We start from the raw sequence: 26,919 nt of genomic DNA, 5'->3' as shown, positions 1-26,919 counted from the left end.
GGGCCTACTTGGGGGCTGGCGGAGGTAAGAAGGGAGAGGGTTACATAGGTTCTCTAAAAATACAGACATTGCCTTTATAAATCTATTTTACAGTAACCAGACCCATGCCTCAGGCCCAGGGATGGGCCCAGACTCCCAACAGAACCTCACTGGGGGCTATGAGATTTCAAAGACCCTAGAAGGCATGATGAGACCTGCAGTGAGGACAAAGGAAAACACAGTTTTGTTTCATAAAATGGGAATTGTTTGGGGGGAAGGATTGTCAAGAATTATTCCTAGAAGCTTTCAGGGGTCTGTCTTTGTTGTCTCATTGCCCTGTGGCTGAACACCCAGTGGTGGTCTTAGAAAACAACACCATTTCCAGACAGCATCCGCTGCCTCGGGCTGGAACTCTGCCATGCACGCCCTGGGCCAGCTCCCTATGGCTCATCAAACAACTGCAGGTCCAAGCGGACCACAATCTCTCCAGTGGGAACTTCATGCAGCAGGAGACACTTTGTAACTGGACCCTTGGAACCTTGGTCCTTCTTGATGTCGGCCACTCGGATCTCCGTTCGACCCAAAAAATCTGAAAGGAGAACAGACACTAACTCAGAGAGCGAATTCCTTCTCTTCGAGGCATGTATGTGACCTGTTGGGAACTTCCCACCGAATTGTTACACTCTCCCTTCTTCCAAAAGGGAGTTAGGTCAGTTTGCAGGAATCCATGAGCTATAATGACAGAGCATAAATTTTAAGTGCAGTGAAAAGAAAAAGACAAAATGGGGGGGGGGTGATGGACAAAGGAGAGTCTAGAGGAGTTAAAAACACAGACCACGACTTTCCCCACCCTTGGGGACCTCCAAAGGGCTAAAGCTCCCTGGGGGGTGATGCAAAACCAGATGTCGTCTCCACTGCACAATTTGGAATGAAAGTGAAATGTAAAGAAATCACCCAGAAGTACAATTATTTCTGGGACAAAAATTAGACAGTAATTTCTCCCAGGGGTTGTCACAGGAGCATACTTCGTGATGTCACACCCCTTTCAGAAAAGTCAAAGTGAGTTAAGGCTGGTCCTGTAATGCCCCTCGTGTGTGCCGGAGAGCCAGTGCAAGGAGGTGAGAGAGGAGACGACAGCATGGGAATTGCATGCTTCCAGCCCTGCTCCAAAACAATCTCAACACCACTTTTTATCGAATATTGAGTGTCAGTATGAGAACGGACATGAACGCATGTGAAAAATTTTTAAATGCTATGCAAATACACGATGGTGTTAGATGGGCCTCCAGACCATTAATTCCATCATTTACTCATTCAACAATTATTTATTGGAATATACTATGATCCAGCCACTTCTGTACAGGAAACAGCCTTCTTTCAAGGCTCCCTTCTAAAACCTGGGAATTTTTTCTGGTGGACAGATACAGGTTTATTTTGACCCTACGTGCATTTCATAGAAATAATCTCTAATGTAAGAACAACATTAGGATTTTCAATTATACCTAGTGGAGTTATCATTGTGTCATGATATTTCACTATTTAAAAAAAAAAAAAAACCCAACCTCAAACCTTCACTTATCAGAATAAAAACTGACAGTGAAACACAGTGTTTTAGAGCCCAGACTTGAGAGTCAGGCTGCTTTGGCCATTCTACCATTTAGCCAGCTCTGTGACTGTCTTTGGGCAATAATCAACAGTGATTAACTCACAATGAGATCATTCCTGTAGAAGTACTAACAGAGAAAAGCCACGTGGAGCAACTGAAGCCTCGCACAGAGCTTGCCGTCATTAGCCCCTCACTCCTAGCACCTAATTATACTTCTTTGAATATAATTGAGACCGTAATCTTTGAACTTACTCTCTGATTTTTATTGGGTTGAGGAAGAGAAGAGAGTTCTTGGAATCACTAGCCAAACCCATTCTTTTCCCGGCTCGAAGCAGAAGCAGAAAGTTGGTTGAAGGGACCATGCATCCAACACAATTCCATCCCTTTGATTAACCGGAACTGTCACCCACAGGGCACCTATTGATTCTGCCACACCCGTTGTGGGCTAACACTATTCTTGCTCAACTGGCTGGTTTTATCCATTGTCTTCATGGCTTTTGGCCAAGGACTAAAGGATTGGGCTGAGGCTTTGGGGTGCAGCCTTCTCTGCAGTCACCTGCTTTGGGGAAGCATAGGACCATGGTCTTGGTCGAGGGCAGCTGGACCACTCTAGACCAAGCATGGTTTGTCCACTGATGCCCCAGGATCAGTGAAGGCCACTTTCTAGGGAAGGCTGAGTCTTGTCTTGTGCCAACCTCATCTCTCTGGAGGGAAGCTCACAGACTTCTGGGCACCAAGTTCCCAGGTAGAAAATGTTTACCCATGAAAGCCAAGTGACAGGGAAGGAGGAGGGCACCTCAGGGGGCTGCTCTCTACTCACCGTCGGGAGAGAACTGGTCCCTCTCAAACACGGTGATGCAGAGGACCTCCTGCTCCAAGTCTTTGATGAAGAACTGGCAGTTGGAATTCCACTTAGGATTCAGAGTGTCCTGGATCGTTTTGGTGATGTGACACTGGGAGCCCATGGTCACCTCGCAGTACGGGTTACTCTTTCCTAGAGTGAATAGAGCCTGCTCGACTCCCAGGCATGGCATGGCAGGGCCACAGCCACAGTGGGCAGCACTTGCCCTCTGAACCCCTCATTTTTGCCCCCCTCCATTGCCACGCTTATTAAGTGGCATAAAATGGAGAATCTGGGTGAAAACTCCCACAATTTAGCATCATACTTAAACTAAGAACAAATAATTAGATGAATGGGCTTCAAAACTAGGCTTTTCCTGTCTCCTCGCTTCATGTACCCTTAGATTACATCACATCTACTGTGAAATGGCAGCCACTCAGATCTCTCTGAAAAGCAAAATGGTGGAAAGGATTAGAATTTTTTTTTAATTCTAGGTTTTTAACAAGCGCTAGAAAAACCAATTCGGGAAGGAAATTTAGGCTTATGGAAATAGCACATTTTATTTAAAGCTGGGTGGGAGGGAAACAGAAAAAGCTTCCACCACTAATGCATGCTAGAGGGGGCTTCAAGGGTCCTTACCATGTGACCGACAGGGTTTCAGCTCAATGCCTTCAACGACATTCACCATCAACCTTCCAATACCTGTTGCCCTTTGGGAACGAACTATGATGGCAGGAAAAACAACACAAAATGTTTCTTTTTAACATTTGACGCCTTTCCCACCCCTGTTTGCCTCATGATCCCTTTTAGGTTCCTGCCCCCACTCAAGAACAATTCTCCCCTCCTCTCTTTAACTCTTGCTTCCTTGCTCCTGGAATTTGCCCTCCATCCCTCATCCTGCACCCCACTTTCCCTCTTCCCCCACTTCCATCCCATCTCAGGCCTCTCTACCTCCAGGCCCATCTTCCAGCAATAAGGATTCTGGGCCCAACCAAATGGCTCTCCGCCCCAGCTTTGCAGGAGACGCGGTCCATGCTGCCGAGCAATGCATTACCCAGGTACGCCTTCTCTCGCTTCTTTTTCTCCGTCTCTATGTAGAGTTCAGAAGCAGCTTTGATCTTCTGCACCCAGGCCGTCCTTGGAAAGGAAAAGTCAAAAAAGTGCCAAAGAGAACTCAAGAAAAAGGCTTCAAGTCTCTTTGAAATCAGCTTCCAGAACTCTGCCTGTTTTATTCATTTGATTTTAACAAGAAAGACTTGGAAAGAAGGTTTTATGTCACATGATGCTCGTAATTATTCTTACCATTAATAAGAAAGGCATGAGTGACATTTTTATGGATGTTCCCAAGACCTGCATGGGTGGAAGAAAACCTATGACACATGCTGCCCTGGGGGAGATGTCAGCACACAACTTCTCTTCCTATCTTATTAAAAAGCATCAGGCAGTTGCCTAACCCAATAAGCCCAGAAGGATCCCTCCTACTAAACCATCCAAGGGAAGAACAAAACCATTTCCCAGATAAGGAAATGACCAAGCATGCACTGGGGAAGCAAGTTGCCATGACGTTTTCTCCTTCATTTTCCAGAAAACCATATGCATGATAACTTTGGCCAACTTTCTTGCTTGGCACAAACGCTCTTGGAATGTTGTTGGCCGCATGTCAAGTTCACCCTTCAGAAAATGATCTATTTCATTTGGCTCCAGGACTAGTCTTGAAGACACGATTGAAGCAAAACACCCACAGCTCTAGGATCCAGAATGTCTGTCCAGTGAGCCTGCTGAGAAGGGCGTCGAGTTTGGGTGGTCCTTTCATCCCCAAATCACTTTCCTACTGGTTTCTGCCACCTGGGAAACCCTGGGAAACCTGAGATGCCCCATTTATCTTAAAGAATGCTGAACATTTCTACCAAAAAAAATTCTCAAGCAAAATTGGTTTCAATTCACTTTATTTTGAAAAATTCACGCCACATGTCGGACTTCTACAAGGCTCTAGAAAAAAGTATTAAGCCCTCCTCCCCACCCCCTCCAGCCCAAGGTTATAGCATCGCAACTCGAGGAATGTTTGGATCTGCTGATTAATTAAATGTCCCACATGTGTCCTGAACCTGGTGGAACCCGGGTGCCCAGTGCCAGGGAGGTGGCCGGTCTTACCTTTCGTTTATGCTTTCTGCTCGGAGGGTATAGACTCGGTCGATGTGGGAAATGTGGAAGATGGGTTCATCTCCAGAAGGATCAGTGGGTAATTTTACTAGAACCTCATTTAGGAAAATAGGCTGAAAAATAATGCAGAGGTGTTATAAAACCAGACTGGGCGTCTGTGTCTTCCAGTAAACTATGAGTGTGTATGCGCTTATGCGCACAAGTTGCACTAAGCTAAATTGAGTGTGTGTGTGTGTGTATGCATGTTTTCCAGAAAACTAGACTGATGGTGAGGGTGTGTGTGTGTGTGTGCTTGTGTCTGTGTGCATATGTGTGTGTGTTCCAATAAGCTATCTAGGAATAATGATTTTGTGTTAATATCAACTTTCATATATTGCAAATTATAAATATGGATATCCCCCTCCCCCATTTTGCAGTATTTTTTCAGTCCTGCAGAATAAGAACTGACTGGTCTGTTTCTCCCACGGCATATCCTAATCAGCCAACGTTCTCCATCAACTTTCCCTCCAAGCAATTCCCTCCAAACATTTTCATACAAGGTTGCTAGTAACAATCTACATAAGTTTATTATTCTTCTTCCCAAAACAAAGCTAACTACCGCTTCAGAGACAATTCTCCCATAAGAACACCCCCACAGAGACAAATTTAGAAAAATAATATCCCGTGACACAAAGACACACAAACACAGCCATGCACATAGGAGCAGACCAAATAAACAGCTTAGGGAAATTCTCTACATGTTGACTATTTAGATTGGCTTTTGCTGGAAATGGTGAGGGACACGGATGTTTCAGGCTATCTTGAGGAGTTTGGAGGGGGATCTGGGAAGGTTGGGAAGGCGGGTGCTTGAGCCCTAGTCTGGAACTTTCCCACGCCTGCCTTATCTGCACACCAGAGTGTGAGCCGCACCAGGGCAGGGCGTGCCTCCGTCATATCTGGGGGACCACAGCAGCCATTTGACAACTAATAGATGTTTCCTCAATCAAATTGAGCGTCATTCCTTTTCTGATACTTCTGGAAGTGTGTGGTGGGACAGACTGTCCTCTGCTTTCGTTACCCTAATACTGGCTCGCCCCCTTCGCCTTCTCCTTTATGCCACAGTCCCAAAGTGCTGCCAAAACTCTGGCTCCTTTTGGAAACTTTCTCCTCCCCCAAACACCAACCTTGATATTGCTGTCTAGAGTCAAACTTACTGTTTTGTACATTTTATACTGCAGGTTCGATTTGGGGCTGAAGACTTTGTCGGTGCCAGAAGAGCCCAAGGGTTTTATGATTTGGGTCAGCAGGAGGAAGTCGTTGAAGAGGAAGCCGTACAGCTCCTTGTTGCTCTTGGCCTTGTAGAGCTTCCCACTGTGCAGGAACTTGCGTGGCCCCAAGCAGTTGGTCACAGAATTGAACACAAGTTGCTGAGAAAGGAAAACAAAACCCAAAGAAGACACGATGAAGTGAGGTCATTTTTTGATTTCTGTTTTTCTGCATCTGAAAGCATGGGCTCCATCAAAGTCTGAGACCAGGCCCCAGCGGGCCCATATCTGAGACATAAATCACAGACTGCTTTGAAGACTTCAGGCCTTGGCTGAAGCCTTTGGGAGCCAAGAAGTCAAAGTCAGGCAAAGGCATGGTTCTGGGGATTTCCAGTGTCAAGATGAGTCTTGGTTATGATTCCTAATGCTTTCTCCCTAGGGGTTTGCTGGTGTCTTAGGGTGATTGGTGCTCTTCTCTCTTTTACTTATTGGGGAAACTGGGCAGCAGGAAGAAAATACTCAGCCCTCAGCTATCTCAATGAGTATATGCTGTGTGCAGTGGTGTGAACCAGCTCCAGTGATGGCCCCACACAGGCTCACACAGTTCTTCATGCTTCTGGAAAGCAACAGTGACTCTCTGTGTACAATTCCACAGGACAAATGCTACTTTCCAAGGTGCAGCTGGAGGCCAGAACCCCTAGCATGTGGGTGATTGCCAAACTCAGTGGTCCTGAGCGATGCCTCAAAGCCAAGCAGAAGAGACACTGTGTTGGTGCACATTAAATCTCACCCAACTCACTGATCCTGAAAATGTGGGGAGGACAGCTCTCTTCCCGCCACTTCCCAAACCTTGGAGATGGCCCTGAGTGCTGAAATGTGGCTCTATCATCCCTCCTGGGCTCTACCATCTTGTGCTCTATCATCCCCCGCCCCCCCATCCCGGTTCTATCATCTCATGCTCTATCATCCCCCAGGATCTATCATCTATGTGAGCAGGGTCTAAAGGAGCAGAGGGAGACTGAGGCAGAAACGACTCTACTATGGCCCCCTTTTTTGATAGCAGGGGGAGAGACTGAGGGAGGGGAAGGCTACAGCTGTGCTCAGGCAGGGATACAATCCAGGCAGGCGTCAGACCTTCACAGCTCCCACCTGCCCACACTTGAGCCCCAGGGGTATGCTCCATCCAGCAGCCTTCAAGGCCAAGACTCTTTCCAGAGCTACAAACCCTACAGACCTCCCTAAGGAGAGTATTTGTGAAGAGGTGACAGGGTTCACAGCACCCTGAGAGATGCTGGTAGCCACCTGTCTCCCTCCAATATGTGAGAAAGAATCAGTGGTGCTTCTGTGACTGGAACCTATGGGTGTCTGGGAAGAGTAGCCACTCCACTCCACTCTTGAGTACAAGGAGGGAGGAGGGCCCCTCACCTCCCACCGAGCCTCTGAGGGAGCCCAAAAGACTGAAGGTCACACCCCAACGGAAGCCTTCAAAGGATATTCTTCACCCCTTGGCACTCTGAACAGGAGCCTGGAGATCAACCTAGCTCATTTTACTTGCCAAGAGAGAGTTCAAGACACTTGGTGACAATGAATCCAGAGACAGCAACTTGCATGACATAAAAGTGAAGTGGTTCATTCATACTCAAAGGCTAGGGCCTCCAACTGGCCAGGCTAACACTGAATTTATACGAATTGGGAATAGTCTTTGCATTTCTCTATCTTAAGGCAAGAATGCCACAGATAGCATCTATCTGAAACTTAATCACTGGTGTGTGTCCAGATCTGGGCCAGAAACAGAAGTCAACATGCCCCCTTTCCATGATCGTGAACACTGAGCAGATAAAAATGAAAGCTGGTGGACAATAGCGAGAAAAGACCCAACACTAAAGAAGGACACAGTCTATTTCAAAGAAGGTCTATAAGCCACAAAAAGCAAATGACGAGAGTTTATTTTATTCTTAATGTTTTAAGATGAAGAGCCAGGCCTGACTGCAGCCATGAGGCTCAGGCTAGGGCCCCTTTCTAAAGTGTGTGTTGCCACCTCGGCATTTCTACCTGGAAGAGTCAGGAGCTATTCAGGTCCATTGTCTTCAGGGTCAAGCTAACACTCCTCTGAATGGTACAGGCCTTCTCCCCCACCCCGCCTGGCTTCAGCTTGCCTTAAAACCTTATTGCCTATCGCCCTACATCCCTCACCCATGCTCTGCTCAGGCCGTGCCCTCCACCGAAGTCCCCTCCCCTTGGATTCTTTCCTGGAGAGATATCTTCGTCCTTCAACACCCTGCCAAGTGTCACCTTCTCCAACTCTTCCAGGAATGCCTCCTCGACTGTCCCTTCCTTCCCATCGCGTGTTCCCACAGCACTTGGCACCTAGTTCTCCCTCATCATTCCTCACATTTTGTTGTAAACATTGGTTTAGCCCCACCACTTTGTCCAGGACTATAGGCTCCTTGAGAGGAGGGAGGTCACATCATATTGATTTTCATGTCCTCAGTGTTTAGTACTGAGCAGTAGCACATGGACAGATGCTCAATAAATGTTTATAGAATGAATAAGTGAATGAATGAATGAGTGAATAAGCCAACCAACCAATGAATGCCCCTGGATTGCACATCAACGCAGAATTCCAAAATGGGAGCCCACATCCGTCACCTTGGTTTCCACAGGGCTGCTCTCACAACTTTGTTTATCACACACTTATGCTGGAGGTGGACAGGGGAGGGGCAGGGAGGGACTGGTGGTGACTTCTTCAGGTGGTGACTGCCTTTGGAGCTTGTAAGAAGGAAGAAGCCACAGGGAGAGTGGATGAGGGAGACAAATTTTGCCTGGGTATTTTGGTAAACCCTAGTGAATGGTGTGTGTGCATGCATGTGTGTGTATGTGTGTGTACACGTGTGCACAGAGGCAAAGAGAGAGAGAGAAAAAAACAGGCAGAAAGAGTGAACAAGACTAAAGGAAAGATAAGTGACAAGAAGAGAATTAAATACTAGAAGAGGCTTCTGTTTCTGGCAGTATGGTGAAGTAGAGATCTGACTCACCCAATGAAAATTTTAAAAACGGAGTAAAATATAAAAATGCACTTTTTAAATGCAAGCAAGGTGGTAAAAATAAAAGTAAGAAATTTGCAGAGGCCAAAAACAGAATGAAAATGTGAAGCCCAGAAGATAAATAACCCCAAAGCTGGCATTAGCTTTAAGAGTCTCTCTCAAATCTGGTGACCTTGAGCTTCCATTTTAACGGCTATGTGGGATGCAGGAGACAGGTGATATATCCAGGCCCCACGTGAGGTGAGGGATCTCACAGGAGATCACAAAAAGCTGGACCCCAGAGGGAGAATGACAAGTAAACTCAGCACAGAAGGAAGGAGCAAGAAAACTTCCTTGTTTTTGACCTTAGTGTAAGTGGAGGGGAAAAAAATGCCCGTGAGAACTAGTAATCACAAAGCAGCTCTCACACAAGTTTACAACCACAATTCACACAACTAGTGTGATCCAAAAACCCCCCTAAATTTAATTTTGGATGATCCTGGAAGCAATCCTCTCAGGAGGAATGCAATTTCAGACCTCAAAGATCCCACAGATAAAGTTCCAAGGAACACTGAGCTCACAGTCAAAAATCACAATACATACAGAGAAACAGACAAGTGTTTGGAGAGCCGGCAGAAGCAACAGACAAAAGCGTGAGATCCATAAGTTTAGCTATTGAAATTATCAGATTTGAAATATACAGGAATATATTTAAAATGTGTTAGGAAATAAATGAGAAGCATGGCCCCTTGTGCAAGGAACAAGACACAAGAAAGAAACCAGATCTGAGAACATAAATAGCACTGATAGAACTGGAAAGAAAATAATTGAAATAAAGAACTCAGTGAATGGGTTCAATAGCAGATTAGAAGCAGCTGAAGAGAGATTTAGCAAGCGGTGGGCTGGAAAGGGGAATGCTTCGTGATCTTTCTCGTCCTCCTCCAGGCTGGCTGCCGAGGCTCAGCCGGCAGAGGCCCGGGTCCCACCCCTAGGCAGCTACCTCAGACAGGCCTTCACACTGCACGTGGGCTTGGATCCACTCTAGCCGGTCCGAGTTCTCCTTCTCCCGCACCCCTTCGTTCACCTGGGAACACAGCTCTTCTGCTTTCTCCAGGGCGTGCTTCAAGTGGCTGTGGTCGGGGTGGTTTTCAGGAGTGTTTTCCAAGATCTACACAGGAGAACAGAAGACAACAACCTTAGGCAGTGTGGGTCGGCCTGGGGTTGGCCATCCTGGAGGGCCAGGCCCAGCAAAGTCAGGGCACAGCACAGACCTTTCCTGAACACAACCACACAAGCAACTGCAGAGCTTTTCACCCACTGCTTGGGTGGGTGACATGACATGGAGCGTGACGGCCACTCCTTGTTGGCAGGGTCCCCTTGGTGGGCAGGAGATGCCACATTATTTATACTTGGGATATGAGGAGGGCAGTGGCTGCAGCAAGGACAATACTGCACCCACATGGATTACTCCCTAGAGAATGGCTCTCTCCTGGGTCCACACACAGCTGCAGGCGTCTGTGCACCTCTGGAACTGCATGCAAACAGGTGCATCTGAGCAAATGTGCATTTTTCTGGATAGACCATTCCAAGCCCACAGTTAAGAGTGCCAGTTCTGGGGCTAGACCTCCTGGGTTAAAATCCCTGCTCTGCCATTGACCAGCCATGATATGTGCCAGCTACATAAATGTTCTGAGCCTCAGTTTCCTCATATGAAAAATGCGGATGCTAATAGCACCTCCTTTAGAGGTTGTTTGGAGGACTCAAGGACTTGATACAAGTGAAGCAGTTTGCAAAGTTCCTGGCCCTTAGAAGGTGCTCAATCACTGAGAGCAATTACCATTAGATTCTCAAAGGACTTTGAGGGACTAAAAGCAGTCATCATGAAGAAAGACCCTAAGAACAAAGGAAGGCCCTAAGCCACCTTTGGAATGTGCCAGGAGTTTGTTGAGGGTGTACTTTCCCAGTCCTTGTCCACATACAAATAATTCAAATGGGCCTTACCCTGAACGTTATCTCATTTCAAAGGTATACTTTAGTTTAAAAGTCCTAAGTAGCCACTCGAATTCAGAAAAACATACATTCTGCATCCTGTGACTCCATCAATCATTTCCAAGCAACAACCCCTACCTCTGGGCCAGTCCTGGCTGTATGCTGAATTCCCTTGAAAACTCCTGATGCCTCAATCCTGACCATATCGGAAGCCCTGGGGGTGGGACCCAGGCATAGGAATTTTCTAGAACTCTCCACGTGATTCTACCATGCAGCCAAGTCTGAGGAGCACTGTTCTATACTGGAAGCCTACACAGCTGAATTGTGTGAATTCATTGGTTTTGTTTTTCTTCACAATAAAAATAGGTTTATTGACTTGTCTAACTGTAACAGTAATACTGTACAATGCACAAAATTTAGAAAAGTCAGAAAGTTGTAAGGTGGGGCCAGTCGAGTGATGTAGTGGTTAAGTTCACGTGCTCTGCTACAGTGGCCCAGGGTTCGCAGGTTTGGATCCTGGATGCGGACCCATGCACTGCTTATCAAGCCGTGCTGTGGTGGCCTCCTATATACAAAATAGAGGAAGATAGACACAGACGTTAGCTCAGGGCCCATCTTCCTCACCAAAAGAAAAAAAAAAAAGAAAGTTACAAGGAACCTAAAAATCACCCATAATCTCCCCATCTGGAGATAACCTCTGAATACATATTCATTAATATATTCTGCCTAGATACATATATACATAATTTGTGTGTGTGTGTGTGTGTGAGGAAGATTAGCCCTGAGCTAATATCTGTTGCCAATCCTCCTCTTTTTGCGGAGGAAGACTGGCCCTGGGCTAACATCCGAGCCCGTCTTCCTCCACTTTATATGGGACGCCGCCACAGCACGGCTTGACAAGCAGTGCGTGGGTCTGCGCCCGGGATCCAAACCCGCAAACCCCAGGCCATGGAAGCAGAGTGCGTGCACTTAACCACATCACTGGGCTAGCCTCCTTATATACATAATTTTTTTAAATAAAAATTGGATCATGCTACCATACTACACTGTACCACTCTGTACGCTTCTTTTTTCCCCACTTCATAGTGGTTATGGCATATCATTGACTGTCCATTCCATATGGATCTATACTATCATTTTTAAGGATTCTATGTCATTGTAAGGATGAACTGCAATGCTCTTAAACAGTCCTCTTCCCATAAAACTTCATGTTGCTTCCAATTTTTCAATATTTGTCTTATTATTGCTTTAGAATAAACTCCTACAGGGAGAGCTGAGCCAAAGGGAAGTTTGATCTACACAAAGCCCTCCAAAGAGCTGAACCAGTTTATCTTCCACTGCCATCCTTGCCAACACTGGGGACCTACGATCTTTTCAATATACGCCTATCTGCCAAGCCCAAACCAAGATATTTTCTTGTTTTGTTATGCATTTATTTTATTACCAGTGAATTTGAACTTATTGTACATTTAGTATGTAAATGTACTAAATGATAAAGTTAATATTTATATACTGCTTAGTGTGAGCCAAATACTTTACATACATTAACTCAGTTAATTCTCACAACACAATGCGGTAAGTTACTATTAGTGTTCCTATTTTACAGATAAGGAAACTGAGGCCCAGAGAGGTTAAGGAACTTGCCCAAAGGCACACAGCAGTGGTAGCAAGATTCAAACCCAGGCAGCCTGGCTCCTGACTATGTGTTCTTTACTGCCACTCTACACTCCTCTCAGAAATGTCTAGTATGTATTTTACCTATTTTTCTATTAAGGTATTTATCTTTTTTTTTTTTGGTGAGGAAGATTATCCTTGAACTAACATCCGATGCCAATCCTCCTCTTTTTGCTGAGGAAGATCGGCCCTGGGCTAACATTCGTGCCCATCTTCCTCCACTTTATATGTGGGACACCTGCCACAGCATGGGTTGGTAAGCGGTTTGTTGGTCTGCACCCGGGATCTGAACCTGTGAACCCCGGGCCGCCGAAGTGGAGTGTGCGAACTTAACCACTACACCACCGGGCTGGCCCCATCTTTTCTTTTTTTTTTTTGGTTGTAAGAGTGCTTGAGAGAGAGAGAGAGAGAGAGAGAGAGAGAGATCTATGTATAGTTCGGTACCTATTTACACACAGTTAAAAATATGTTTACCCAGTTTATATCTCTCATGTCTTTCCACGTTGTTCATTATATTTTGTTACACAGAAATTTTTAAGAAAAATGTACAAATAATATATTGACACATTCTTGATGTGCAAGATTCAAACAATGTAGAAGTATATAGAGCAAATGTGAGAGCTCCCCCTCACTCTCCCACCCCAGAGGTAACCATGCCAACAGACAGAAGGGCATCCTTCAGTTCTCTTTAGATCCGCTGCATAGGGTTTTCCTTCTGTTGTGCAAAATGGACCATACTGTAGGATTGTTCATGAAGGGTTTTATTGTTTTTTTTTTTACTTACTAGCATTTTCTGGATGTCTTTCCATGCTAATACATAGAAGTCTCTGTCGATCTTTTAAAATATTTTCATAGTACAGATCTACCACAATTTATTTAACTACTCTCCTTAATGAACACCTAAGTTGTTCTCAGAATAAAAGATTTCTTTTTAAGTTGTTACGACTCTAAATCCTTTAAGGTCCTGTCTTTGGTGCCATGCTAAGAATTTCTCCACCTCAGTATTATAAAAAAAATATTTAGTCTTAGCACTTTTACAGTTTTCCATATGTATCTTATAACTGGTCACCTTTTAAAATTCTCTTTTTAGTGCTGCTAGTTTTCAGTTTGTTCTCTTGAGTTCTCTAAAGGGCAGCAATCATGTTTCTGCAATAATGAGAATTTGTTTTTTTCTTTTTAATATTTATGCCTATCAGTGCTTTTCTTGTTTTTCTCTCTATTGGCTAGGTTTAGAACATCTATTTTAAAAGCTTGTTTCCAACTTCAATTTGCAATTAAATATTGGGGGAAGCAAAGAAAAGTGTTGAGCTGGTTAAATAGCACCCACCAAGTTGGAAGAGAGGACACAGTAGATTGAAAGCTTCTTTCAAAACTAATTCTTTAACTCAGCCAAAGTGGCCACCGTGTATTCTGTGGGGTCCAGCTGGGGTTGGACCGAGGAGATGGCTTACATGGGAGGGAGATTTATTACTTATAAGGAGATTGAGCAAATAAGTAACCATACTGAGGATAATGAGAGCCAAGCTTCTCCTAGAGAAGAGAGTTATAAATGTAGAAAGAGGGAAGATAGATTAGAATGAGAGGTATCGGTGTGAACTCATGGTTTTAACATACATTATAATATACATAGATGGATTGCTCTAGATATAAATATAAATACATGTGAGTACACTTAAGTATATGTAAATTTGTGCATATAAATATATATACATATATTTCCTGACCCTGCCACGGAGAGACCCAAAAGGGAATAACACCCCAGTAGCAATGAGCACACCTGTGCCCAGATGTGGGTTTCTAAAGTCTCCATTAAAAGGAACCAGATCTGAAACCTCTCTCTAGGAGCTATCTCCCTGTGGTGATGTAATCACAGGCTCAGAGGTTGTCTAAGTCTGTTCACTCATTTTACAGATGGGGACACTGAAACCCTAATTTTTTTCTTGTCTTTTGGTATTGGTTTTCTTGAATTCACAGGAGAACAATAGTCATCTAATACCAACATAGAGTATCTCACAACGGCTTTCTGAAGATGGGTGGTAGGAATTCTATTTCTTTCTCTCTTTCTTGTTTGGAAAAAATCAAGAACTGAGCTCTCGTTTTCCAACACACAAGGTGGAAGCCACTAGGTCACACAGCTGAAGGATGTGTATTATTAGCTCTTTTCACGATAAACAGCTTTTCTTTCTGCGTTACCAAGCAGATGCCTCCAACATCCTGTTTTCTCAACAACGTGATTTCTCACAACAGATACCAGGTGTGTTGGCGAGGGAACTTGCCCGTGACCCCGGATCCCTGAAATGCTGAGAAAGCATTCTTCTGCTCGAAAAGGCAAGAGAGGTACTTACATTTTTAATGATCAGCGGGTATCTTGTTACCCGTTGCATAGGCTTCAGTATAAAACTAGACAGCGGCATCCCTTTACAGCGAGGGTCCATTGCCAATCTCTGAAATAAGAGATTTTTTTTAATGTACTTCAGAAATCTGCAAAATCCAGGCAGTGACATCAACATGGATGTTATTTAGGACTCCCCACCCATCACATCGTCTCATTTATCTGGATGATAACCCAGGAGCCTGGAGTTGGAAGGGCCTGACTAGTTACCCCCGGTCCAGGACGAGGCACTGTCCAGACGGAGAAAGGGAGACCCGCAGATGTGACTCAGCCACCAGACTTAACCCCTGCTCTCCAGATTCGGCAGATCTTCCATGGGACACATGGTTCCTTACTTACAGAGATGAGATTCTGGCTTTACAGAGCATATTTCTTCCGGATATCTGCAGAAACTTTATAACATTCCCAGGAGCAAGGAGAATCACAAAACCAGAGGATCGGAATAAAAATCCCCCTTAAGTCCCAGAGATGCTGGAAGGGCTAAATCGCATTGTTTCGGGTGGAGCCTGCAGACGCCTGTGGGAGCCCCAGGCAGGGCGGGGAAAGCGGAGCTGAGACATGAGGGGTCAGGACTCCAGTCTCAGGGCCTGCGGGTCCTCTCCACCCTGGGCTCCCTGCCTCTTTCTCCTCACCACTTTTGTCAACTCAACTGGAGGACAGGAGTCCTTCTACGTCTGAAAGGTGATCCCATCTACTGGCTGCAGGGATTATATGGAGACCTAGCTCTCAAAGGCTCTGGTCAGGTTTAACGCCTTAGAAACGGGCAGCTGCCATGACCTGGGAACTGTCAGCACCTGGACCTGCTCCAGCAGTGGACATCATCATTCCAGGAACACTTGGCAGCCAGCAAAGGCAGTCAGACTCCCACAGGGATGAGGCGGGGAGAAGTGATGAGGGGAGGGGTGACGAGAGGTGATGCGAGGACGGGTGAGGAGGGAGGGGCAACAAGCCGCCTCCCTGGGCTGGTGTCAGCATTGCCCTGAAGCTCTGGTGCCTCCAGCGATGAACTCATCCGCCTGTGCCCAGGGAGGACCTGCACCTTGGCTGAAACCCCAGGTGGCCCATGGAGCCTGGTAGCCCAGCATCTGCTCTCCAGTCCGCATCCCACCCTAGGCCTACTTCTCAGCAATATTTCTCCCCTTAGAAGGACTTGAGAACGCCCCATTCATTGGCTAGCAAATCGAAGCATTTAACATTAAGAAGCACCAGGGGGAAGAGAAAGATCAGACCTACGTGATGCTCTGGCCAAGAAGAGATGTCATTTTCACCTCACAGTGACGATTCCACAAACACGATAATGGAGGAGGGAATGGCCTGCCCCCAAAACCAATGAGGCACAAAGATAAGCCCGTCATTATTACTATTATTTTGTGTCTATTCATCAAAATGTACCTGTTTAGCAGAAGTTATTTTATTCTCTTCCTATTTTTTTCCTCCGGGGGAGGTGGGGGATGACCGTGTGAGCTGGCATGGCCTGCAGGGCCCCACCCCGGCCAAGGCCATGTCCCAGGTCAGCAGGCCCAGGGCCTGGGGCCTCTGACAGCATGGGGCCCACTTCCCCACATGTCCCCTGCTGGACACTTGGCTCTCCAGACCCCTGTTATCCCCTGAGGCACAGGTCCTGGCATCTCACACTCACTCCTATGGGCAGCCCAGAGCTTGAGCCAATCGGGAAAGGAACAAAGGGTCCATTGGGCATCCTGGCCATTCCCTCTGCAGGGGAAGGGCAGAGACCAGCAAAGAACTGAGGGTGCTCAGATTAAACAAGATAGGAAACCAGAGACCCGCCAGCCCTTCTGGGCCTGACAAATAAGATGGAAAATTTAAACCTGTATCTAAGTAACACTGCTAACACCTGGACAACAGATCAAAGCTTCCAGACCAGGGCTGGCCCCTCCTCTCCAAGCCATCCCTTTGGTCACAGCCACACCTGCCAGCTAGTGCCAGCTCCCTATTGTCCAGCCAAGACCTCGGTCCCTTACACGCCCAGCTGCTGGAAGATGGCCACTCGGGGGGCGGGGGCTCGGCTCAGCCTGGGCTCCTTACTTTGACAAACTCCTTGAAGTCCGGGGCCTCGTCCGTCTTCTGCTGGATCAGGGCTGCCCCGTTGAGCTGGCAGCTGCAGAAGCGGATGTAGGGCTGCATGTGCGGCAGCTGGGCAGTCAGGATGTCACCGATCATCTTCACGGGCATCTTCTCCCCAGACATTTTCTTGCGAACTCTGAGCGCTCTGCACAGAAACACGAGAAGTGAGCCCCTGCCTTCACGCTATGTGACGATGACACAGCATACTTCTAAGTTGTACGGAAAAGCAGAATGTGTGTGAGGGGCACAAACCCAAGGGCCACTAAAGGATCTACTTGGGAGACAAGGAACAGAAAAAGAAATGAGTCTAGCGCTACAGACAGGTATGACCGGAACATTTTTCTTTGGCATAAGGGCTGTTTGCTGGCTCTTAGGAATAAAAACTTCAAAAAAAAAAGTCTTTGCTGAACAAGTCAGCATAAAAAACAATTTTTTTCTTATGGAGAAATACGGAATCCTTTCTTTAATAACTCAGACAGGATCCCTGTGTTGATGTCTCACTTTATGGATCGTCTGTGGTGAAGACCCCAGGCTGGTATCGGCCTCCACACTGAACGTGTTTCTGGGGCCGACGATGCCCAAGGGAAGCTGCCTTTGCCAGCGGACATGGAGGCCCATTTTCAGACTAAGCAGGACATAATTAAGATGTAAATCAACTGCCACAGAAAAATAATCCCATTATGTTCACCAAGGCCAGGTACAAATGATTGTCTGAACTATGGGTGCTGTTTGCTGCTTCATTGCTGTGGCTAACTTGAGGCTGACTGGGTTAAGAGGAGATCTGAAGAGAGAAGTCTGTGAATCTGATAATGGGCCAATGGACCCAAACAATTTATATCCTGGAAGCTGGGAAGGGACTGGAGAGACTGGAAAGTGTGTTCTGGGGTCTGGCTGTAGTCTGAGTGTTCAGGGCCAAGAGAGCCAAGACAGTACATCCCATCCTTCCAACTCTCATATGTGAACACCTAACTGCAGCATCTAGAAGAAGGTGCACAACACTGAGCTTCTACACAACAAGGATAGCAATGCACTGTGAAGGCAGGACCACCATATACGAGGCCATGAGCGTGTTCTGTCTACTCTAGTGACCACAGATGGATGGAGGGATGGATGGATGGATGGATAGATGGATGGATGGATGGATGGATGGATGGATGGATGGATGGATGGATAGATAGGTGGGTGGAACAGAATGGTATGATATATGATTTTAACATAAGGGTGGGAGGATGTCACTATGAATTTCTTTGGCTGTCTTCATGGTCATGGGTAGGACTATATTACTCCAAGGAGGCTCTGCAATCTTAGTATTAGTCTTTAAAAAGATCACCTTGTTTTCTTCCTTTTACATTTTTGGATAAAGAAAAAAAATCCTTGGACTAGGCAAGCAGACCAAGGAGAGAAACTGTAGAGACAATAAGTTATGTGGTCTGAACAATTAGCGATTCCACCTCAAGCAGACGCCCTCATGGGTAGAGATGCCCGTCAGCACTGGCTGCCTGGGTGTGAGGAGTGGCAGCTTGGTACCCTCAGGATGGCCTGATGGCCACTGCCCATTGTGAGGGTTGATGTGCAATATCTCCCAACCATGTAGAAATTTGCTCAAGGGTGACATGACCACCAATTCTGGGGAACAAGAGCCCTGAATAACCATGTTGCAAACTTGCTGTGGATGGAAACAGGAAGAAATCCCATCATTCCATCATTTTCCTATGAGGAGCAAAACAATCTTTCTGCAAGGGAATAAAAGTCCTTTCCCCCTCCTCCTCCTCCTTTGTTTTTAAAATGATGGGGAGACAAGAAAAAGGTAAAAGAAGAAAGATCATATGCAGATCGTCACTGTCTTGAGGACATTAAACCCATTCCCGGGTTCTGGGGGCCCACAATTAGGCTCACATTGGCCACCCAGGAGGCAGCCCTAAAATCAGGCCCTACTATGGATCAAGCACCTGTTAGGCTCAGTTGTGGGTCTCTTTCTGGGATGTTCTGCTACAGTCAAGACTTAAAAGGACTGGGCTTGAATGGGTTTAAACAAGGGGTGTCAGCAGGCTCAGAGGTCACATGACTCGGCTGCTGCAGCTGCAGCCCCACCCCTTGGTAAGCTGATTTGTAATCTCATAAAAAGGTTTATAGATTTGAGGCCTTGAACTTTGAGGGTAATCAATCAGCAGAGGAACATTGCAAAGAGCACGCAAATGTTTGCTAAACCAATTGGTGTTCCTAACCCTCTCATGTCTGCAGACTGAGTGGTTAGTCAAACGAGCTGGCATTTATTAATAAGTCCTATACATCAGATACTTTTTTGTACGTGTATTACTTATTATCCTGCAAGTGGGGAAACTGAGGCACACAGAAATTGAGTGACTTGACCAAAGTCACACGGCTAATAGGTGACAGAGGCAGCCCTTGAACCCAGGTGGTCTGACTCTGGATCCCACAGTTTGTAAGCACCATGCGTGGCACAATAGTCACAATGCCCCAGATCCCCTTCCAACCCCGAGCTGCTCTCGGCTCCTGCCCTGTCCTTCCTCCAGAAGTGGCTCTGGCCGTCTCCCCAGATTTCTCTCTCGACTCCTCTCTGTCCAGCTCCAGGGCCCCTCGGCGCTTCTCTCCTTCCATCCTCCCTCTTCATTTCCTCCGTGCTCCCTTTTTCCCTCTCATTCTCCCACTCCCAGCCCAAAGCTCCTTTTTCCCTTCTTGTCTCCATCCTTTCTTTACCCCCCAAGGTATGTTTTTTACTCTTTATTTTTCTTTTGTTTTCCGCTTAAAATAAAATCGTGTCTGTTCTTCTTAAGTTAAACAGAAGGTACATCAAATATTTTATACTTAAGAAAACCATTTTTTTGGAGAAGCTCTTTCTTTTTTTTTGGTTTTTTTTTCAAGCAAAGAGGCAGGAAAGGATTTTGATTAAAAAAACAGTTCCCAGCACCCGAGTTTGTGGCCCCACCTCACTTCTGCATCCCTTCTGCTACCACTTCTGACAGCTGCCCCCAGAGGCTTGCACCTGGCTCTTAATAGTAAAAGGTTCTAGATCTTTCTGCCCTCCTCTGCTTATTGAAGGCAAATTTCTTGGCTCTCGGCTCACCAGTAAGAGAGCCAACCATTCACTCTCACCCCCACCAGAGGCCTCATTAGTAGGAAGTCCATGTGTCCCAGGCAGGCCTCTTTTATTTTCATTTTATTTATTTCTTTTTCATCTGTTTGATAAATCCTATGACCTCTCCATCCACCGAAGTACAAGGAGTCACTGGCCCTTGGATCACGAGTGGCAGATACGTGGCCGCTCATGGTGGCTTTCCACGGAGTGCTGCCTTCAATCCTCTTCATCCCCAATGCTTCCCTCTTCCTCCTGCCAGGAGCCCTCAAGTCTGCCCAGCATTGGGGTTATTCCTCTGCATGAAGACATTAAGTCTATGCAGCAAAGCGAATGCGGCAAAACATCCATTGTACAGTCTACAGTACAGGTGCTCCTTACAATCCTTTCAGTTTTTCTGTACGTGTGACATTTTTCATAATAAGCAGTTGAAAAGGAAAAAACAAAAAAAGAAATCAAGTCCCCAGGAGGCTCCTGTTACATATTTTATCTGGAAGATGAAAACATCAGCCACTTTGCCCAAACTAACTAGTCAGGTCATCAGGAGAGGGGACAGAGCACAGGGACACTGTGATGGGGGAGGGGCGGTACCCGTGCACGTCTGTGTCATGATGGAGAGCGTGCCAGTTGTACACCCAATCTCCTTGCTCCTCTGAATGACCCTGCCTGTCAGACAGGGCAGGTACCTCACTGCAGTTTTACAGGTTCTAAAACAAAGGCTTGGAGAGTCATCTGGCCAAAGAAACTGCCCAGAACAAGTTAGAAGGCGCTGGGGCTCGGATAAAAACTTGAGACGTCTGCTTCCTGGTTCCACGTTGTTTCCATCAGGGGCAGGATGGGGTGGAACCCTCACTGGGATCCTGGGCGTCATCCACAGAGCAGCCAGGGCCCCCATTCACCTTCTGTGTGACTTCAAGCAAGTCACTCAACCTCTCTGAGCCTTGTTTGCCAGCGTAACTGCTCTCAGTTCCCACCTCCAGGGCAGTGGAGCACATCAGCGCTAACAGGAGGAAGGAGCAGGCGAGCCTGGCCCTGACAGAGCTCAGGAAAGGGGCTTCTTCTTCCCGGGGAGAGAGGAGGGAGGGTGAAAAGTGGGAAGACAACAGAAAGGCATGGGGAGCCAATGCCAGCAGCACAGTTTCCGTCGGGCCAACCCTGATGGGGGGCGGGGGCACTTGGGAACATCAGACACAGCTCCCACCTCCCAACCTCCCACTGATGGCTGCCCAAGGAAAGGGGTTTTAACTTATAGGTATATTTTCAACAGAAAACTTCTGTGTTTACTTTAAAACAACTTGTCTCCAACACTTGAGGCTTAGTACTGGTGGGTTCAGGTGTTAACTAACCCCCATGCCCCCAGGAGACAGAGCAGCCTCTCTCCAAGGCAAGGGTGGATGCTCAGCCCCTACCACCAGGGTCCCCAGGGGCCCAAGCCCAGCACTTACTACCAACCAGGCGCTCATCGTCCAAAGGCTCCCTAAAAAGAACCCTACATGATAGGTAGAATTATCATCCCCATTTTACAGATCAGGACACTGAGGCCCAGGGAATGTAAGTGACTTTCTCAAAGACACACAGCCAGTAGGCAATAGCACAGTGTGAGCCCAAGAGTCTGACGCCAGACCTGTGCTCAGAAACTTCTACTGCAGCCTCCTTGAGGAGGATAATGGAGACACTTTCTCTAAAACCTCCCTGGGGTCATCTTTGATTATTTGCCTTCTAGAACAGAGAGAGAGGAGACATTATATATTTTTTGACGTCTACCTCTCTGCACGTCTTCTCTCCATCCCGCATCCACTCCCAACACACACTCAAGGAAGTGGAGACCCGAAGTTACTTTATAAGAACAACACAGGGACCACGTGTAGGAAACAGCCACTTCCCAATTATGTGAATGGAGAGATTAGAAATGGACACAAGTTTCCAGGGGCCATGCGTCACCCTCAGGCCCGGGGAGAAGGTGGTCTTTGCTCCTAGCTGGCTGTATCACTATGGACTTGATCTGTGTTCTAGCAAGTGATGTTATGATGAGGGCCTGGTGGACACAGATTTGGATTTTTTTTAGAACTGGAAGGGACCTTTGTGATGATATAATCTACTCCCTTCATTTTACAGGTGGGGAAACTGAGGCTCAAAGGGGAAGGGCAGTGAGTTGGGCTCCAAACCAGGTTTCATGTCTCCTGGCCCAGTGTTTTCTCCATGGCCCTGCAGCTGACCTCTGAGAACTAAAATAGAAATAAAATGTCCACGGCTCCAGGCCAGCTTCTCAGCGAGTTATCCTGAGGAACTGCTGCGGATCACGGGCAGTGAAGAGCTCCACCGTTTTCCATCTACGGGAGCCAAGAACATCTCAAGAGGCCAATATTTGCCCGTTGGAACGCAAGTCTGAGAAAAGGAACGTGAGGGGCTGCCCCAGCTGCCCAGGGATCAGGAGCCAGAATTGGCCTAGCTCTGGAAATTCTAGAACCACAGTAATAGCAGGAACTGGGATGGCTTGGCAATTTACTCTCCACCATGAAAAATCGGGGATGTGTTTCGGAAATCATCAAGGCGAAAAAGAGCGATGGTGCTTGTGAACGGAAATGAGCAGAAAAGGCAGAAAGAAACAGAGGCAGCATGCGTGGAGGGCACACACAGACGAACCCACACAGAAGCATTAGTGTGTGAGAGCCGGGGGGGAAGCGAGGCCGGGCATTAGAGAAGAGAGGCTTGCTTACTTCAGTAGTTTGATATTACACATAATCAGCTCCTTCCAGTTAACAAAAATCATAGCACCCTCTTTTTCTGTCAGCAGCTCAGACTCCATCAGGGGTTTCTGAAAGATCTACAGGTGCAGAAAACGAAGCAGTTCAGAAAGCAAACTGTTAGCTTAAAACTCAAACACACGCACGCACAGATCTGTTCAGAGCGACGGAAAGGATCAGGGTGTCTGCAGCTTTGCTGGGAGCCCAGAAGCTGAGCGCCCCACCTTCCTGCAGAGTTTCTGAAGCAGATGGCCCCTCTCTGTCCAGGGGGTTGAAAGCGGGTCCCTATCGGGTCTGCATTGTTTTTCCTCTCCTGGGCTCCCGGAAAGACAGGCGCCTGCCCAAGCTCCGTGTGGTTGGGCAACACAGTAAATCACAGATCTCTGCTGAACCCCGTGTGGTGAGCCCCTACAAAGAGGCTGCTATCTACCATTGGAGGCAGGGCACACTTCTGAAGGTTCTTCAGGGATGGGGACAGCCTATCTGTGAAACAAACTTGGCTGGGCTGAGGCTGTTTCCCAGGAGCCCTATACTTCATGAGTCCTTAAGCTGATGCTGAACCGGGCATATACCAGGCCACTGCACAAAAGTGCCATATCCAAGGGGGTGACAAGCCTAGACATCCTAGACTGAATATTTAGTGACAGTCAAGTGTCTTGAGACAGGGGCACCTTTTTTGAATTTGTACCAACCCTTCCTGTGTGTTCACAGTGGCCTTGTGGGCCAGCAAACTATTCTCCATCCTGTCCCCATTCAACACTGGGTCGCCGACTCACATCTTTCCTGGTTGTTAAGACGATCAGAGGAGATGGTTTTACCACCATTAGGTGGTGATGGGATGGGAGAGGTTGGGGAAGGATTTCTAAATATCACGGTACTTTTCAAATTGTCAAGTGACCCTGACACCCAGTTCTGCGAACCCCTGTTTCCTAACATGGCACCTTCCCAGGTGTATGGATAAAAAGCTTCTGGAAAAGCAGAGGTTCCCAACACTGCATCTCTCCATCCTTCTGGACAGGGTGGCCAAGGCCCTTCAATGGCCATCTAGGGGGAGAGACAAAACGAGGCATCATCCAGGATCAAGGGCTGCGTGGGGACCTGGGAGGAAACATCTTCCTTGCCAGCAATAGGGAGCACTAGCAATATTGCAAGACATTGGCCAGAGGGCTGCCATTTTCAGATGCCAACCTTGAGGGCCAGGGAGACGAGGTGACTTGCTGTATGGGCATCAACTAGTTGGTGGCTGAGCTGCAACTTCTCTGAGTAGAGCCTAGACACCCAGCTCCAGTCCGTGTGTCCCCTTCCATGCAGCTCCTCACGGCTCATTGTCCCTTGCAGGAGTGATCTCTGACCCTCTGTGGGTAGCACTCCGAGTTGGCCACGGACGAGAATTTAACCACGTTCTCTCGGGTAAGAATCTCCTATGTGATTTATTGCCCGGATGCTCCCCACACATCAGAGAGTTTCTCAGGCTCAGATCAGGGCACAGGCCTCCTGAGTAGAGGCCTCTCCTCTCCCCACTCTCTGCCGGTGCCCCCCACCGCCCACCAGCACCCACAGCAGCCGTTACCTCTGTGACCAGCTGCAGGTCATTCACATAGTTCTCCTCCGTGACAATGAGTTCATGAATGTATCCTTGTCGCTTTCTTTCAGTTGGGGTCAACATGTCCAAGAGGTGTAAGTCTGAACACCCTGGAAAACACAACCATTGGGACAACTGAGTCCAAGTCTGGGGAGGCCCCCATAGCTTCATGGTGAAGATCACCCGAGTCCTTATGGCTGCTGGGGCTTGTGGCCTCACTCCAGTCGGGCACTGCTGTGGGGTGAATTGTGTCCCCTAAAAAGATATGTTCAAGTCCTAACGCTGGTACCTGTGAATGTGACCTTATTTTAAAATAGGATCACTGCAGATGTAATCAAATTAAGATGAAGTCATACTCAATTAGGGTGGCCCTAATCCAATATGACTGGTGTCCTTATAAGAAGACAACAGAGACAGACAGAAAGAACGCCGTGTGACAACAGAGGCAGAGACTTGAGTGATGCGTCTACAAGATAAGGAAGGCCAAGGATTGTTGGCAGCTGTCAGAAGCTAAGAGAAAGGCATGGAAAAAATTTTCCCTAAAGCCTTCTGAGGAACACGGCCCTGCCAACACCTTGATTTTGGACTTATCTCCAGAACTGTTAGAGAATTAATTTCTGTTGTTTTAAGCCACCCAGTTTGTGCTCATTTCTTACAGCGGCCTTAGGAAACTAACACAGGTGGCACACTCCTGCTTCATCAAAACCACTAAAATAACGTCAAGAGAGAAGAGTTGGGAACAAATGGGCAACGTTTCCTGAGGGCTCACACCACGCCAGGCACCGGGCAAGGAGCTTTACATGGACAGCTGTGTTTAATGCCCACATCAATATACAATTATTTCCATTTCACAGATGAGGAAACTGAGGCTTAGAGAGGCTGACTCACCCAAGATCTCTCAGCTGGGAGGTGGTGAAACCAAGAGTCAAACCCCGACTTTGCTCTACCGCAGACCACTACTGTTGGGTCCAAGCTACAGGAGGGCATAAGCTCATCCTGAGGTTGGTTTTGGAGGATGAAGTGGCTGGGCTGAGGGTCCTGATGGGCCCGGGGACAGGGCAGATGTGGGGCGCATCCAGACAGTGCTGGGCAAACTCTCCTGTGCCTGTGCAAGCTGAGCAGTGAGCCTGCAGGCAGACAGGGAAACCCCTCCAGCCGCAGACTGCCGGGTACAACTGTGGCCGCAGGTGCCCGAGGGCATGGGCTCTGCAGGCCTGAGATCACGCATGCACGGGAGGTGGTGCCCGCCCTTGCCTCTGCTCGCTTAGCCGGCTATTTGGGGTTTTGATTGCTTCGAATGTTCTCGGGTTGTTGGCAGAGGCTGCCCCGTGACACAGGCGCCTTGGAACGAGGGGTGGAAAGCTCAATTCTTGGAAGTACCCCTCATGCAGGCCTGAACCCACGTCTTCCAGGCCAGTGGTCTCCCCGCTCCTTTATATCAGGGGTTCTTCGTTTAATCACAGAAACCAGATCTGTAAAACCGACTGGGAGGCGTCTTGGATGTAGGTGGGGGTGGGAGGCACTGGTCCCATTCACTTGCTTTTCTCATCCCTTCTTCTCCCCACAAGGGGGCGCAATGGAGCACAGTGTGAAAACGCCTGCTGGGGACCAGTGGTCCTCCAAGTGTGGTCCCCAGACCAGCAGCATCAGCAGCACTTGGAAGCTTGTTAGAAATGCAAAGTATCAGGTCCCTGCTGAGTAGACTCTCTGGAGTTGGGGCCCCGGGAATCTGATTTAACAAGCTCTCCAGGTGATTTTTTAGGCACAGTCAAGTTTGAGAAGCCTGCTCCAGACAATCAAGGGGTCCACGGAGTTTCCATTTCCCGCCCCCGAGGGAGTTGTCTGGGCTCATGACTGATCTAGTGTATGCTGGAAGCTTCTGCAAAAAGAATGATCCCTCTGGGACAAATGATGTCATAGACTTCTTGGCAAGTGCCTCACTGCGCTAGAGGTTAACTCCAAGCTGGAGTGCTTCCAGTCCTCAGTTTTCTCTCCTCCCCTGGCCCAAATGCCCTTTCTGGAATTCTGTAGCTCCCAGGATGGGCATATGGATGCCGGGAAAGCAGCAGGGATGAGCCACAATTACGTTAACACCCTCCATGCCCGTCTACCTGAGACCTCACTCAAAGCCACTACAGTGCAGCCAAGCTGTCATTCCACAGGGCCACTTGCTGAGCACGAACCTTCTGCAGATGCATCTGGAACTCAGGCCTTCTGCTCAGCCACCAGCTTGGCCCAGCTGTTCTTCCTGCCTTGGGGCCTTGGTTGTGTCTTATTAAAACAACTGCATCAACAGAGGACTCTCAGGAAGGAAGCAAGTGATGATTGCTCCCTTGCTCAGTTCAGCCAGCCTCTGCCGAGCTGCTGCTCTGGCTCAGGGAAGCTGAGTGATGTCACCAATTTCTTTGGCTTTTAATAGGAAAGCCACCCAGGAAACACTCCTTAGTTTGGGAGGAAAACATCCCATTCCTGACCTATTCCCACCAAGCTTTCCTGTTGGTAAGTC

At 47.5% G+C, this 26,919-nt stretch overlaps 1 protein-coding gene across 1 annotated transcript in view; it reads right to left on the bottom strand.

Annotated features, from left to right (window-relative positions):
• The window catches only part of ITSN1 (intersectin 1), a 207,857-nt gene continuing 180,938 nt past the window's right edge, over window positions 1-26,919 (bottom strand). Inside the window, exons 29-39 of the mRNA XM_058523049.1 lie at window positions 24,402-24,523; window positions 22,805-22,911; window positions 16,955-17,138; window positions 14,862-14,960; window positions 9,854-10,021; window positions 5,780-5,992; window positions 4,578-4,699; window positions 3,481-3,563; window positions 3,066-3,149; window positions 2,406-2,579; window positions 1-568 (exon numbers count right to left, since the gene is read on the bottom strand). Of these exons, the coding sequence (XP_058379032.1) occupies window positions 420-568; window positions 2,406-2,579; window positions 3,066-3,149; window positions 3,481-3,563; window positions 4,578-4,699; window positions 5,780-5,992; window positions 9,854-10,021; window positions 14,862-14,960; window positions 16,955-17,138; window positions 22,805-22,911; window positions 24,402-24,523 (1,505 nt within the window). The 3' untranslated portion in view covers window positions 1-419. The remainder of the gene's footprint in view (window positions 569-2,405; window positions 2,580-3,065; window positions 3,150-3,480; window positions 3,564-4,577; window positions 4,700-5,779; window positions 5,993-9,853; window positions 10,022-14,861; window positions 14,961-16,954; window positions 17,139-22,804; window positions 22,912-24,401; window positions 24,524-26,919) is intronic.

Source organism: Diceros bicornis, chromosome 27, assembly GCF_020826845.1.
Source record: "Diceros bicornis minor isolate mBicDic1 chromosome 27, mDicBic1.mat.cur, whole genome shotgun sequence".
NCBI classification, from domain to species: Eukaryota; Metazoa; Chordata; class Mammalia; order Perissodactyla; family Rhinocerotidae; genus Diceros; species Diceros bicornis.
Note: the sequence above shows the minus strand (reverse complement) of the source record. Positions and strands in the feature narration are given on the sequence as shown.